The following is a 16,337-nucleotide window of genomic DNA, read 5'->3' as shown; positions in this document are numbered from 1 at the left end:
CCCCTCCCCCTCCTCGCTCTTCACCCCCTCCCCCCTCCTCGCTCTTCACCCCCTCCTCCCCCTCCTCGCTCTTCACCCCCTCCCCCTCCTCGCTCTTCACCCCCTCCCCCTCCTCGCTCTTCACCCCCTCCCCCTCCTCGCTCTTCACCCCCTCCCCCTCCTCGCTCTTCACCCCCTCCCCCTCCTCGCTCTTCACCCCTCCCCTCCTCGCTCTTCACCCCCTCCCCCTCCTCGCTCTTCACCCCCTCCCCCTCCTCGCTCTTCACCCCCTCCCCCTCCTCGCTCTTCACCCCCTCCCCCTCCTCGCTCTTCACCCCCTCCCCCTCCTCGCTCTTCACCCCCTCCCCTCCTCGCTCTTCACCCCCTCCCCCTCCTCGCTCTTCACCCCCCTCCCCCTCCTCGCTCTTCACCCCTCCCCTCCTCGCTCTTCACCCCCTCCCCTCCTCGCTCTTCACCCCCTCCCCCTCCTCGCTCTTCACCCCCTCCCCCTCCTCGCTCTTCACCCCCTCCCCTCCTCGCTCTTCACCCCCTCCCCCTCCTCGCTCTTCACCCCCTCCCCCTCCTCGCTCTTCACCCCCTCCCCCTCCTCGCTCTTCACCCCCTCCCCCTCCTCGCTCTTCACCCCCTCCCCCTCCTCGCTCTTCACCCCCTCCCCCTCCTCGCTCTTCACCCCCTCCCCCTCCTCGCTCTTCACCCCCTCCCCCTCCTCGCTCTTCACCCCCTCCCCCTCCTCGCTCTTCACCCCCTCCCCCTCCTCGCTCTTCACCCCCTCCCCCTCCTCGCTCTTCACCCCCTCCCCCTCCTCGCTCTTCACCCCCTCCCCCTCCTCGCTCTTCACCCCCTCCCCCTCCTCGCTCTTCACCCCCTCCCCCTCCTCGCTCTTCACCCCCTCCCCCTCCTCGCTCTTCACCCCCTCCCCCTCCTCGCTCTTCACCCCCTCCCCCTCCTCGCTCTTCACCCCCTCCCCCTCCTCGCTCTTCACCCCTCCCCCTCCTCGCTCTTCACCCCCTCCCCCTCCTCGCTCTTCACCCCTCCCCCTCCTCGCTCTTCACCCCCTCCCCCTCCTCGCCCTTCACCCCCTCCCCCTCCTCGCTCTTCACCCCCTCCCCCTCCTCGCCCTTCACCCCCTCCCCCTCCTCGCCCTTCACCCCCTCCCCCTCCTCGCCCTTCACCCCCTCCCCCTCCTCGCCCTTCACCCCCTCCCCCTCCTCGCCCTTCACCCCCTCCCCCTCCTCGCCCTTCACCCCCTCCCCCTCCTCGCCCTTCACCCCCTCCCCCTCCTCGCCCTTCACCCCCTCCCCCTCCTCGCCCTTCACCCCCTCCCCCTCCTCGCCCTTCACCCCCTCCCCCTCCTCGCCCTTCACCCCCTCCCCCTCCTCGCCCTTCACCCGCTCCCCCTCCTCGCCCTTCACCCCCTCCCCCTCCTCGCCCTTCACCCGCTCCCCCTCCTCGCCCTTCACCCCCTCCCCCTCCTCGCCCTTCACCCCCTCCCCCTCCTCGCCCTTCACCCCCTCCCCCTCCTCGCCCTTCACCCCCTCCCCCTCCTCGCCCTTCACCCCCTCCCCCTCCTCGCCCTTCACCCCCTCCCCCTCCTCGCCCTTCACCCCCTCCCCCTCCTCGCCCTTCACCCCCTCCCCCTCCTCGCCCTTCACCCCCTCCCCCTCCTCGCCCTTCACCCCCTCCCCTCCTCGCCCTTCACCCCCTCCCCTCCTCGCCCTTCACCCCCCCCCTCCTCGCCCTTCACCCCCTCCCCCTCCTCGCCCTTCACCCCCTCCCCCCTCCTCGCCCTTCACCCCCTCCCCCTCCTCGCCCTTCACCCCCTCCCCCTCCTCGCCCTTCACCCCCTCCCCCTCCTCTCCCTTCACCCCCTCCCCCTCCTCTCCCTTCACCCCCTCCCCCTCCTCTCCCTTCACCCCCTCCCCCTCCTCGCCCTTCACCCCCTCCCCCTCCTCGCCCTTCACCCCCTCCCCCTCCTCGCCCTTCACCTCCTCCCCCTCCTCGCCCTTCACCCCCTCCCCCTCCTCGCCCTTCACCCCCTCCCCCTCCTCGCCCTTCACCCCCTCCCCCTCCTCGCCCTCCCCCCCTCTCCCTCCCCCCCTCTCCCTCCCCCCCTCTCCCTCCCTCCATCCTTTCCGGTACCAGAACGGAGTCAGTCTGACATCGGGAGGCCGGGTGCCCATTGCTCCGAAGCGAGCCCGGGGTTGCTCATGGTGAACGCGGCGGGCCTTTGGAACCGGTTGGCCGGGCGGCAGACGAACGCCTTTCACTGCGGTGGGGGGGAGAGAGAGACGCCGCCGCTCAACTGCTCTCTTCCCCCGGACTTTCGGGCTGCGCGGGGAAGAGAGAGAGAGAGACTGGGGGGGGAGAGAGAGACTGGGGGGTGGGGGAGAGAGAGACGCCGAGGGCCTTCAGCAGTTTCGACAGGTTCTGGGAGAGAGAGAGAGACGCCGCCGCTCAGCTGCTCGCTTCCCTCTTCCCCCGGGCTTTCAGGCTGCGCAGGGAAGAGAGAGAGAGAGAGACTGGGGGGGAAAGTGAGACGCCGAGGGCCTTCAGCAGGTTCGACAGGTTCCGGGAGAGAGAGACGCCGCTCAGCTGCTCGCTTCCCTCTTCCCCTGGGCTTTCGGGCTGCGCGGGGAAGAGAGAGAATAAGACTTGTGGGGGGGTGGGTGGTGGGGGGGGGAGAGAGTGAGACGCCGAGGGCCTTCAGCAGGCTCGACAGGTTCTGGGCGCGCTGGGAATCCGCTGAACTCGAGGCCCAGGCTTCCCGCGCTGCTCGGCCGCGGCTCCGTGCATCCACTACAATAAAGAGAGATTCCTATATATCAAAGTTCAGGTTTTTAAGCACCCCATAGCTAAGAAGACAACTGCACAAAAGAACCTAACAGGGTGCACACAGAAAGTGGGAAAAATAAACACACAGAAAGTTGGGGAAAAAATCGTTAGGAATCAAGATGGCGGACGCTCGCCTCAGTTGAGAATGATTAGGCCCGCCCACACACGCACTGATTGGTCAACCGTCAGGTCACTGAAGTGTAGGATTGGCCAATCGTCCTGTCACTCGAATGTAGGATGGCCTGCCCGCACATGCAATGAACCCGCCCTTGTGACGCAGCGATTGGTCGACCGTCGGGTCGCTCGACTGTACGATTGGTCAACCTTCACGTCACTCGATGCTAACGAGCGGATAATGAGCGGAATTTTGAACGTTTTTTGGATACCGTCGGAACAATTTTTGCCCGACCAAAAAGTAAATACGCCTACAAGAGTCCCCTAATGATGAGCTTTCTTTTGATATAACATACGTGTAGGTACGCTCTATAACTTTTGATTGTATAGCCGGACAGAGAGACAGAAAGACAGACAGAGAGACATACCGTTTTATATTATAGATATATAAATATTACATATTTATATATTTTTTAATACATTGAGAATCTTATGTCTGGTGCACTTTGCTGATAAAAATGGAAGGGTTCTGTGAACAAGCAAACCAATTTCAGAGTGATTTGGATAGATTGGGGGTTGAGGCTGACAATTGGCGAATGCTTTTTAATGTGGACAAATGCAAGGGGAATAAACGGTGGGAATATAAAGAGAATGATAGAAGACTACAGGACATAACACAGGAGAGAGTTGCGAGGTGTAGGTTGAAGCCATCAGTGCAATAAGCAACAATGCTGAAGAAAACAAACCAGATATCGTATCGAGCACTGGTTCAGCCCCACAGGTGTCCAAATAACAGCCCATGGGTCACATGCAGCTTGTCAGCCCTGGAAAACCAGCCCACCAAGCACAGGCAACTGTCTTGTTTGCATTCAGAGTTCATACCTGCTGGTTAGCCCTGTTTGAATTGTGTGGCCTGGTGGTTTGGAAATGGCTATCCTTAGTGCTGTTGGTGGATAAATCCTAAACCATAGCACCAAGATGTGTATCAGCAGCTTGAGGTATTGAATGGGAACAGGGAGTTAAACATTAAGGGAGATTGGGAAATTAGATTAAAAGGTATGACGGTAGATAAGCAGTGACGAACATTTAAAGAATATTTTGTTGAGATACCGCGGCAAACGTGGGAGTCGAGACAGAGCTATTGAAAACACAACTGCTTTATTCTGACCACATGGCAAGCAGGAACTAGAAAAGCCCGCACATCCACTTAAATACTTCCCAGACAGGAAGTGCTCCCGGCAGCCTGTCCCTGCGGGAAACAAGTTGCTGGAGGAAAGGGCCCCCGGCTGGGGGCTTCTGCTTAGACTGTCTGTGCCGCCGTGAGCGGATTATGTCCAGTGGTGGCGTGTCGCCACAGAGCTCCCCCCAGAATCCGCTTAGGAGGAGTGGACGAGTCGTGACGGTGGTCTAATGGTTCTGCCGCAGCGGCTCTGAGTGGTCGCCGGTCTGGTTGGTTGGGTCGGGCGGTTCGCCGCCGGCTGTGCTGGCTTGCCGGGGGGACGGCCTCTGGCTGGAGGCTGGGCCACGGGGACCTGTTCCCCTGGTTCTGTGTGTGCTGGTTTGAGCCGGTCGATGGAGACTGTCTTGACCCTGTCGCCGAGTCGCAGCTTGAATACCTTGTCCCCGGTTTGTAGTACCTCGTACGGGGGTCGCAGGGGCCCGCGGTGCGCGTCGTGTCGCACGAAGACGAAGCGCGCCTGCTGTAAATTTGGTGGGACGTGAGGTGCGAGTTCGCCGTGTCGGTTGACCGGAAGTGGGGCGAACTGCTGAGCGGAAGAGAAAGAGTCGAGCCGCTGCTGTTCGGCCGACCAAGACTTGGTAGGCTCCGGAAGGAATTCGCCTGGGACGCGCAGCGGTTGTCCGTAGACTAACTCCGCTGCCGAGGACTGGAGGTCTTCCTTGACCGCGGTGCGTAGGCCGAGTAGCACCCACGGTAGGCGGTCAGTCCAGGTACTGTCCTGCAGGCCGGCGCGGAGTGAGGCCTTGAGTGACCTGTGGAAGCGTTCACAAAGTCCGTTGGCCTGCGGGTGGTACGCCGTGGTGCGGTGGAGCGTCACCCCGAGGTTGCGTGCTGTGGCCGTCCAGAGTTCGGAGGTGAACTGGGCGCCTCTGTCGGAGGTTATGTCGGCCGGTACGCCGAACCTCGCAACCCAGGTGTTAACGAACGCCCTGGCGATGTCGGCTGTGGTGGTGGAGGTCAGCAGCACTGCCTCAGGCCAGCGTGTGTAGCGGTCGACCATCGTGAGGAGATAAGTTTGGCCTTGCGATGGCGGCAGGGGACCGACGATGTCGACGTGTACGTGGTCGAAGCGGCGGCTGGGTACCTCGAAGTCTCCCAGGGGTGCTTTGGTGTGCCGCTGTACCTTAGCCCGTTGGCAGGCGAGGCAGGAGGTGGCCCAAGTCCGAACATCTCTGCTAAGGCCGCGCCAGACGAAGCGCTTGGAGAGGAGTTTGACGGATGCGCGGGAACCCGGGTGAGAGAGCCCGTGGAGCGCGTCGAAGACGCGGCGGCGCCAGGTCTCAGGGACGACCGGCCTGGGTTGGCCGAGTGAGACGTCGCACGTGACTGCCGTGGCTTCGGGCCCGTGCGCGACCTTGGCTAGGCGTAGCCCTGGCAGGCTGGTAGCCGCCGAGAGGAGGTCTGGGTCCGTGAGCTGGGCCGCTGCTAGTTGTGCGTAGTCGACCGCGAGGTGATTCGCACAGACGGCGGGACGGGAAAGGCAGTCGGCGACCACGTTGTCTCTACCGGAGACGTGCTGAATGTCCGTAGTAAACTCGGAGACGGCTGCGAGCTGGCGTTGCTGCCTAGCGGACCAGGGTTCGGTGTGCTTGGCCATCGCATATGTGAGTGGCTTGTGGTCCACATACGCGGTGAAGGGGCGGCCTTCCAGGAGGAACCTGAAATGGCGGACCGACAGGTGGAGTGCGAGAAGCTCGCGGTCGAAAGTGGAGTATTTGACCTCCGGGGGGCGCAGTTGGCGGCTGTAGAAGGCAAGTGGCTGCCACGCGCCATTGACCCACTGCTCGAACACGGCCCCGACCGCGTGGTCGGAGGCGTCGGTGGTGAGCGCGACCCGGGCATCGGCCCTCGGGTGCGCGAGCAGAGTGGCGTCGGCGAGCGCGTTTTTGGTGGCGTCGAAGGCGGCTGCTGTGTCAGTGGTCCAGGCTACGTCCATCTTGCCGGATTTTCCTCGGAGGGAGTCGTATAGGGGCTTCATAAGGGCTGCGGCTCTGGGGATGAACCTGTTGTAGAAGTTCACCATCCCGAGGAACTCCTGGAGGCCCTTGATGGTTGTGGGGCGGGGGAATTGCTGGACGGCCTGCACCTTGTTGGGCAGGGGGACGGCCCCAGCAATGTGGTGACCGAGAAAATCGATCTCGGTTAGGCCGAATTGGCACTTCGCCGGGCTGAGGATGAGCCCGTGTTGGGCTAGGCGCCCAAACAGGATGCGAAGGTGTTCGAGGTGTTCCTGTTTGGAGGAGCTGGCCACGAGAATGTCGTCTAGATAGACGAATAGGAAGCTCAGGTCCCGGAGGACTGAGTCCATAAGGCGCTGGAAAGCCTGTGCTGCATTCTTGAGGCCGAAGGGCATCCTCAGGAACTCGAACAGGCCGAATGGGGTGATGACGGCCGTTTTGGGGATGTCCGCGGTGGTAACCGCGCACCAGGTCGACTTTGGAAAAGACGGTTCGTCCGGCCAGTCGGGCCGAGAAGTCCTGGATGTGTGGCACCGGGTACCGATCGGGGGTGGTGGCATCGTTGAGGCGGCGGTAGTCCCCGCAAGGGCGCCAGCCTCCGCCGGGCTTGGGGGCGATGTGGAGGGGCGAGGCCCAAGGGCTGCTGGAGCGGCGGATGATGCCGAGTTGTTCCATGTTGTTAAACTCGGCCCGCGCGATTTCCAGCTTGGCCGGGTTGAGTCTGCGGGCGTGGGCAGAAACTGGGGGGCCGGTGGTGGGGATATAGTGTTCCACACCGTGCTTGGCGGCTTTGGCCGAAAAGGTCGGGTTAGTGAGGGCGGGAAACTCAGCTAGGAGTGCCGAGTAGTCGTCCGTGGCTCTGGCGAGGCAGTAGGTCGTCGGGCCGGCCGAACGGGCCGGGGTAAAGGCGCCGGGGATGGGGGCCATAGTGTTGATGTCGACGAGGCGGTGCCTCGGAATGTCGACAAGGAGGCCGTGGGCGCGTAGGAAGTCGGCGCCAATGAGTGGGCAGAGGACCTTGGCTGTCAGGAACTCCCAGCGGTAGCGGCGGCCCGCGAGGTCGAGCGTGACCATGCGGGTGCCATATGTGCGGATTTCAGAGCCGTTGGCTGCAGCCAGTGTGATACCCCGTGTGCCGCGTTGGATCTCGAGGGCGGAGGCGGGAGTGATGCTGTGCTGGGCCCCTGTGTCGCACAGAAATTGGCGGTTGGCTCTGTCGTCAGTGACGTACAGTAGGGGCTCCTTCTGCCCCGCGGCCATCGCGGGGGCCGGTGCGGGGGGGGGTTTGAAGGAACACGGTGGCGTGCAGCGTTGAGCCCTAGCGCCAAAACGGGTGTGGTAGTAGCAGTGACCCGGAGTGGTAGGGCGGTCGGGCCTAGCGGCCCGGGAAGACCGCGTGGTCGTTGCCGTGAGGCCGGGCGCGACGTCGCGAGCGGCCTGTGCAGAGAGCAGCCGGTTGGCCTTTTCGGCTATCTCATTCAGGTCCGTGGAGTCAGACTCCACAAGGAGCGGGCGGATGCTGGCGGGGAGCTGCCGAATGAAAAGCGTGCGAAAAAGGGCGCCGGGATTTTTGTCGTCGGAGAGGGACAGCATGTGGGAAAGCAGGTCTGATGGTGAAGCGTCACCAAGGCCGGGGAGGTCCAGGAGTTGGCAGTGGCGCTGGTAAGAGGACGTTTGAAATTTTTTAAGTAGCGCAGCCTTCAGATGCTCGTACTTGCCCTCCGTTGGTGGATTCTGCAGCGCTGCCCAAACCTTGGGGACTGTAGCGTAGGTGAGCGAGGCGACGAGGTAGTCGTACTTCGTGGCGTCGACTAATGCCTTTCAGCCGGAATCTGGACTCAGCTTGAACGAACCAGGCTTCGGCGAGGTTCTCCCAAAAGTCAGGTAATTTAACCGTGACTACGTTTGTATCCGCCATGCTAGCTTAGGATTCGTCCTGAGCGTCGGGGTCACCAGTGTTGAGATACTGTGGCAAACGTGGGAGTCGAGACAGAGCTATTGAAAACACAACTGCTTTATTCTGACCACATGGCAAACAGGAACTAGAAAAGCCCGCACATCCACTTAAATACTTCCCAGACAGGAAGTGCTCCCGGCAGCCTGTCCCTGCGGGAAACAAGTTGCTGGAGGAAAGGGCCCCCGGCTGGGGGCTTCTGCTTAGACTGTCTGTGCCGCCGTGAGCGGATTATGTCCAGTGGTGGTGTGTCGCCACAATTTCATAATTCTCAACGAATATACATTCCATTGAGAAATAAAATCTCCACGGGAAAAGTGATCCATCCGTGGTTACCTAAAGAGGTTAAGGAAAGTATTAGATTAAAAGAAGAGGCATTTAATGTTGCTAAGAGTAGTAGTAATCCTGGGGATTTGGGAGAGTTAGAAACCAGCAAAGAATGACCAAAAAATTGATAAAAAGGGAGAAAATAGAATGAGAGTAAAGTAGCAAGAAATATCAAAGCAGATTGTAAGAGCTGCAAGTATGTAAAAAGAAATAGAATAGCGAAAGTAAACGTGGGTCCCTTAGAGGCTGAGACAGGAGAAATTATAATGGGGAATAAGGAAATGGCAGAGACATTAAACAAATATTTTGTATTGTCTTCACAGTAGAAGACACAAAAATACCAGAAATAGTGGGGAACCAAGGGTCTAATGAAAATGAGGAGCTTAAAGTAATGAACATTAGTAAAGAAAAAGTACTGGAGAAATTAATGGGTTTAAAAGCTGACAAATCCCCTGGGCCTGATGGCCTACATCCTAGGGTTCTAAATGATGTGGCTGCAGAGACAGTGGATGCATTGGTTGTAAGCTTCCAAAATTCCCTAGATTCAGGAATGGTCCCAGTGGATTGGAAGGTAGCAAATGTAACACCGCTATTCAAGAGAGGGGGGGGTGGCGGTGGAGAAAACAAGGAACTACAGGCCAGTTAGCCTGACATCGGTCGTCGGGGAAAATGCTGAAATCCATTATTAAGCAAGTGGTAACAGGGCACTTAGAAAATCATAATATGATTAGGCAGAGTCAACATGGTTTTATGAAAGGGAAATAGTGTTAGAGTTTTTTGAGGATGTAACTAGCAGGGTAGATTGGGGGAACTAGTGGATGTAGTATACGGGAAACTTTGTGATATCCGGCACCGACGGGACCGGCGTGTTGCCGATCTATCAAAACTGCCGGACATACAAAGTTAATGTTGAAGCATATGGAGGTTTTCATCTCCGTATCTGACAACAAACACTGTTGCTTAGCAACAGCTTCTAAAGAGTCGGCTGCAGCTGCAAGCGTCTCTAGCTGAAGCTGTTGCTATAGCTACAGACCTTGCAGTGCCTGACTGGGGGAAAAAAAAAGCAACGCGAACTAAAAAAACTTATAGAAAACGGCTCCTGATTTTTGCCATTAGATCGAGTATTCTGGACATACAACCTCCGGATAAACCAAAGTTTCCTGTATTTGGATTTTTAAAAGGCATTCGAAAGGTTGTTCACAAGGTAAGGGTTCATGGGGATGGGGGCAATGTTCCCTTTTAAGCTGCGCGGCCGCACAGCGCCCTGAAGCTCCTGCGCAGCCGCATTACCTGCTTTTAAATAGGAAAAACTGCGCCTGCAGTTTTTGAATGGGCTGCGCAGCCCCTTAAAGTGACCTCACACAAAAAAAACAAAAAAAAATTAAAGGGACCATTGATTGGAGGTAATATATTAGCCTGGATAGAGGATTGGTTAAAGGACAGAAAACAGAGTATGGCCTACTCCTGTTCCTATTTCTTATGTTCTTGTACGTGGTCTATTAGACTCCACATATGCACCTACGTATACCTCACTCCTGGTGTACAGCCAGAGAGACAGGACAAAAGTCTAAAGACGCAACTGGTTCAGTCCCACCTGGAGTACTGTGTGCAGTTACAGTCACTTTACTGCAGTGGGGATAGCCTGGCTTTGGAGAGGGCTCAGAGGAGAGAAACTGAATTGTCTCGTTTAAGCATTGAACTCGGAAATCTAGGAATGTTTACATTGGAGTTTAAGGTCCCAAAACAGAGGCCTAATTGAGTGGCAAATGCTGTGACTAGGGAGCATGGACTCACTCGGAAGAAGGAAGGTGAACAGAACGTTTAGATTTAACTGCTTCACACAGAGTGGTGAGCGTGTGAAACTGACTGGAGATGAATCGTGTCAGTAAGTTCAAGTGGGAGCTGGATAGTGTTTTGGACAAATTAAGTGATTGAAAGATTTAAGAGATGGAGTATTATTTGGGATTGAAGGCTATGAGATGGAGTATTATACGGGAAATGGTAAGCGTAGTCTAAGCAAGGTTCGATACAAGTTTCTTACATAACTTCCATGTTTTTCAATTCTATTCGTCTAGAAATGAACCCAGTGCTTCGTTTGCATTTTTTATGGCCTTGTTAACTTGCATTGCTATTTTTAATGATTTGTAAATGTGTGCCCATAGATCCCCTTGCTCCTCTACCCCATTTAGACTTTTATTTTTCAAGGACTATGGCACCCTTATTCCTTCTACCAAAATGTGCCACCTCACTGTTATCTATTGAAATCCACTTGCCAATTACACGCCCATTCTGCAAGCTTATTAACGTTTTCTGCATTTTGTCGCAGTACTCCTCAGTATTAACTACAATCCTCAATTTGGTGTCATCCGCAATTTTGAAATTGTACTTCCGATTCCCGAGTCTAAATCGTTTATGTGAATAGTGAGTAACAATGGTCCCAACACCGATCCCTGTGGAACATCACTTCCCACCTTCCACCAGTCTGAGTCACTCCCTTTAACCCCTACTCTCTGTTTTGTAGCCACCTCGCTATCATCCATTCTGCTACTTGTCCCCTGACTCCACCTTATCGGATCTATTCATGAGTCTACCTTATCAAAGGCCTTTTGAAAATCCAAATATATTACATTTACTACATTACCTTTTTCTACTCTTTACTTCAAATAATTCAATAAGGTTGGTCAAGCATGACCTTCCCTTTTGGAATCCATGCTGATTATTCTTTATTATATTTTTGGTTTCTAGATGTTTTTCTATTGCATCTTTGAGTAAAGATTCCAATGGCCCAGAACTTGGTGTCGGGGGCTTGCCGCGCGTGCAAGCCCCCGATGTGCACTTACCCGGCGCGCCGACATCTGAAACCTGGCCCGCAGTGGATTTCCTGTCACTGGCCCGGTTCAGCTGTCGGCGCGCTGTGCTAACCTGACCCAGCGGCGTAGTTAGTGCGATGTGCCGGCTGGGATCAGGTGAGCACTGTTCAGCCAATCAGGGGAGGAGAAACTTCATTCATAAGTTTGAGAGTAAGAACTGTCAAACTCATGAGAAGTACTGCACCCCAAAACACTACTTAAACTTTAAATAACATTTTTAAAAACATCCCAATCATTAAATTAAGTATAAATAAGTTAAAAAAAATAATTTAAACAATTTTTTTTTTTGAAAAAAATAAATTTTTATTAAAAAGGGTCTAAAACTAAACTTACCTTATTGTAGATTCTTTAAAATAATAAACCTGTGGGGAAAAAAAATCTAAATTGCACTAAAACACCACTTACCTGTAAAAATAAATACTTACGTGTGCTTTTTACAAGCGTAAAGACCGGAGGCCTTTAGACATGCGCAAACCCCCCAAAACAGAGGAAATCCAAGACGCACGCGCTGCCCCCTACAGCGCACGCACTAGCCTCTTCAACTCTTGGGTTGGAGGAGAGGAAATGCCGGTTTTCAGCGCACACGCTGTGCATGCTGAAAACCGGCATTTCCTCCGGCCAGACGCGTGAGTACCCCTTCCGTACTCATGCGTTTGGGGAGGAATTACTGCCCCATTATCTTTCCTACCACGACATTAAGCTAATAGGTCTATACTTCCCTGGATTTATTCCATCTCCCTATTTAACTATATTGGCTGTCCTCCAGGCCTCTGGCACTATCCCGTTTTCTAATGAATTTCTATAAATATAAAGTAGTGTCTCTACTGTCTCTCTCCCAGCTTCTTTTAGTTTGTTTTAGTTTATGGGATTGTTTGAAGGGTAGGAGAGATTGAGTATTAAACGCTTACATTGAGTTTGAAATGACTGCCATGATCTTTTGAGATTCTCTACATTCCCATTGCTCAATGGTCGTCACTCCTATGTGAACACTTCATTTGTTCTTACAATTTATGTCCTTATAATTCTGGCACACAGATCAATGAAGAGTTTACAATGTTGCTGGTATGCAGGTGTTGAATTAATTTATGGCAATAACTATTGATTTCCAGGGATGCATTATATAAACATAGAAATTGATTTTTATCTGTGAATTTGGTGTAATTCTCACTAAGCACACCAAGGCGCACTATTTTGAGTAAATTGTTTGCAATGTGAACATTCGCCATTAGAAGCGAAATAATGGCTGAACAAGCCACAGTGTTGTGTCTTTAGTTCAACATTTAGAGTTTTTTAAAGGTAGTAGGACCAGCTGGGCTCAGCTGAATAATGCTGACAAATGCACCTTGCTGTATTACTGCAAATACTGAACTGTTTACAGAGCTAAAATGTTTCAAACCTACGATAAGCTGCTTTTATGTTGGGTTACGCGTGCTATCCTACAGACAGAGGAGTGCTGCTCCTGCCTGCCTCCTGCATCCAGCAGGTTTAATTTGGTACGATAGCAAAATACTGCAGATGTTGGAAATCCGAAATAACAACAGAAAATGCTGGAAAAACTCAGCAGGTCAGGCAACATCCGTGGAGAGAAATTTGAGTTGACGTTTCGGGTCGAACCCTTCTTCAAAACTGGAAAGAAAAGAAACTAGATCGAAGGCAGGGCTGCGATCAGACAAAAGAATAAAAGAACCAAGAGAAGTAAAAGAGATTAGAAGCTAGACGAGATGGTAATAGGCTGGGATTAGGTGTAAAGTGTACTGGCAGGGCAAAAGATAGCTGCCAGGTGTGAGAGAGAAACAAAAGGAAAGGGGGGGGGGGAGGAAAGGAGTGGAAAAATATAAGTAAAAATGAAATAGGGGCCGAGGTTATGATCTGAAATTGTTGAACTCGATATTGAGACCGGAAGGCTGCAGAGTGCCTAATCGGAAGATGAGGTGCTGTTCCTCGAGTTTACGTTGAGCTTCCGTGGAACAGTACAAGAGGCCAAGGACGGTGAGGTCTGAGTGGGAATGGAGCGGTGAATTGAAATGACAGGCGACCGGAAGCTCGGGGTCACCCTTACGGACTGAACGGCGGTGTTCCGCAAAGCGGTCACCCAATCTGCGTTTGGTCTCCCCAATGTAGAGGAGACCGCATCGTGAGCAGCGAATACAGTATACTAGATTGCGAGAAGTACAAGTAAATCGCTGTTTCACCTGGAAGGGGTGTTTGGGGCCCTGGACAGTGGGGAGGGGGGAGGTATAGGGGTAGGTGTTACATCTCCTCCGCTTGCACGGGAAGGTGCCAGGCGAAGGGGAAGGGCTGTTTGGGGTGATAGAGGAGTGGACTAGGGTGTCTCGGAGAGAGCGGTCCCTGCGGAATGCTGAAAGGGGAGGGGAGGGGAAGATACGTTTGGTGGTGGGATCACTTTGGAGGTAGCGGAAATGCCGGAGGATGATCCGTTGAATGTGGAGGCTGGTGGGGTGAAAGGTGAGGACAAGGGGAACCCTATCGTGGTTCCGGGAGGGAGGGGCAGGGGTGAGGGCAGAGGTGCGGGAGATAGAACTGACACGGTCGAGGGCAGTGTCAACCACGGTAGAGGGGAATCCTCGGTTGCGGAAAAAGGAAGACATGTCTGAAGCACTGGTGTGGAAGGTGGCATCGTCGGAGCAGATACGGCGGAGGCGGAGAAACTGGGAGAATGGAATAGAGTCCTTACAGGAAGCGGGGTGGGAGGAAGTGTAGTCCAGGTAGCTGTGGGAGTCAGTGGGCTTGTAGTAAATATTGGTCGATAACCTATCCCCAGAGATGGAGACGGAGAAGTCGAGGAAGGGAAGGGAAGAGTCAGAGATGGACCATGTGAAGGTGAGGGAAGGGTGGAAATTGGAGGCAAAGTGAATGAAATTGTCAAGTTCGGGGCGAGAGCAGGAAACGGCACCGATACAGTCATCAATGTATCGGAAAAAGAGGTGAGGGAGGGGACCCGAGTAGGACTGGAACAAAGATTGTTCCACATAGCCCACGAAAAGTGCTGTCACTGGCTGCACAAAAGCCATGCGTTGAAGCTGGCGGCCATGGCAATGTAAAACAGCTTTAGAGAGAGTAGTTTAGAACCATCGAAATGCTATCTGAGTTTTATTTTGCGTTGCAAGTGCCTGCCTGTTGTTTTAACGCTGGTTCTTTAATAGACAAGGTGCCACAAAGCAAGTAATTCCCCGGCCGGGCTGCCTGCTTGGTAGGGCCACTTTCCAGTCTTGACCGAATACTCTTCTAATGGAATGTTACTTTGCTTGTGACCACTTGCCAACACACACAGCCTTCTTCAGGCTCTGCTCTTTCACTGCTAACTGCTAGCTATTAGTAAAGTAATTGTAGTATGCAGAACCAGCTGGGTTACTACCTCTGACAGACATATACAATATTTTAAAAAAGCCCCACTATTTAAAGAGACTAAAGGAAATTTGCCTCCTCCTGATGGCTTGCTGGATAAATGTGCTGCCTGACCGTGTAGAGTAGCGCGTTCTAGGTTCAACCACTGCTCTGCGCAGTTAGTCAATGTCCGGTGGGATAACAGTGGATGCGACTACATTTCTCCCTGACACCCCTGCTTAGGGGAAAAGCAGTGGAATATGGGCAGTTGTAGAAGTAATAGATTACCATCATGTATTTCATGTGTGGCATTTATTTTATGGGCAAGCATTGGGCTGCATTAATGTTCGAGGTTCCTTTGGATCAGCCATATTCTTATATTTACCGGTTTCCCTGCTAGGTACTTTGAAGATGATGATGACGATGACAGTTCAGCAAATGTCGACTTGCCTTACATCCCTGCAGAAAATTCTCCAACCAGACAACAGTTCTCTACTAAAGTTGGGGACTCAGAAGACAGTGAGGAAGACACTTTGGATGCTTACATGGCTGAAGTGGAGGTGATCTTTAACTCCAAATTAACTTGTTTCCCTTTTTATTTTGTGCTGATTAGATGAAGGATGTTCATAATGTAGAATGGAACACTTTCCATTTCAGGCAGCATCAAGCACTCTGAGACTCTTGAGTGCTGTTGCACTCTCTGATTTCAAGATTAATTTCTTCAATGCCCAGCATATAAAGCATCTGCACTTGAAGGATTGGGACGAGAGAGCAAAGCCTTTAGGCAAGCCAGAATTCCCCACTGGATAGTTGGATGCAGAGTGAAGCTCCTTCTACAGAACCTCGGCCCCGACCGCATACCAGCACTCTTGCTATTGTGAGATTTTCCTGTTTCGTACATTGCTTCTGAGTGAGAGAGTTAATTTAGGCTGAGATTCGATGTTGGGCTGCAGGCTGCCCACAACTGCAAATCACACGCTCAATGTCATAATTTTCAGAATGTGGTTGATAAATGAGTACGAGCAGGAACTTCGGCATTTAAAATCATTTAAAATATAACTCTGCTTCAATTATAATGTGCTCCTCAGAGGTGTCTCACCCAACTGCATTACCGAGTCAGATCGGGACCAGACTTTGGATTTAACAGTGGAGTTCCACCCTTAGCCCCAAATTTGGTTCAGTTTTGTTCTGTGTCCATGCCCACTAGGTACTGGGTCAAGACTGCCTACGCTTAGTTCATGCAGAAACCTTACATTTGAAAGACAGTGGAGACTTTCACCTGATCAGCCAGCGCGGGATTTGAACCTAGGTCCCAGAGATGAAATCTAAGCCGCTGCAATGCCAATTTTAACCAGGCTTAAGCGTTCCTTCCTCCTATCAGTCACTCTGTTCTTGTTAGATGGGGACACTCTGAGCTATCTATGTGCTCACCTCTCTCAAAATTTTATTGTTAAAATCTCTCTTACCTGCCCGCACACACCCCACCCTGCCCACGGCAGTAATACACACTGCGAAACTTGCAATGTGGCAAAAATGTCCTAATGCTGCAAAATGTGTGTTTTAAAATTCTTGTGAAAGCATTAAAATCGCACACGGTGTATTTTGTGCTACATCTCACACTGGCAAAATTCTCTCACGGTTATAATGGACAAATTAATTTCACCATGGATAAGTGTGAGCTATTACATTTTGGTAAG

At 53.4% G+C, this 16,337-nt stretch overlaps 1 protein-coding gene across 1 annotated transcript in view; it reads left to right on the top strand.

The window, feature by feature from the left end:
• Positions 1-16,337, top strand: part of ddx42 (DEAD (Asp-Glu-Ala-Asp) box helicase 42) — an 83,363-nt gene that overhangs the window by 12,309 nt on the left and 54,717 nt on the right. The window contains exon 3 of the mRNA XM_085966660.1: positions 15,041-15,200. Coding sequence (XP_085822786.1) covers positions 15,041-15,200 — 160 coding nt within the window. The remainder of the gene's footprint in view (positions 1-15,040; positions 15,201-16,337) is intronic.

This window comes from Somniosus microcephalus, chromosome 24 (assembly GCF_052327205.1).
Source record: "Somniosus microcephalus isolate GS21.2 chromosome 24, FLI_Smic_1.0, whole genome shotgun sequence".
Lineage (NCBI taxonomy): Eukaryota > Metazoa > Chordata > Chondrichthyes > Squaliformes > Somniosidae > Somniosus > Somniosus microcephalus.
This window is presented reverse-complemented; position numbering and strand designations above follow the sequence as displayed.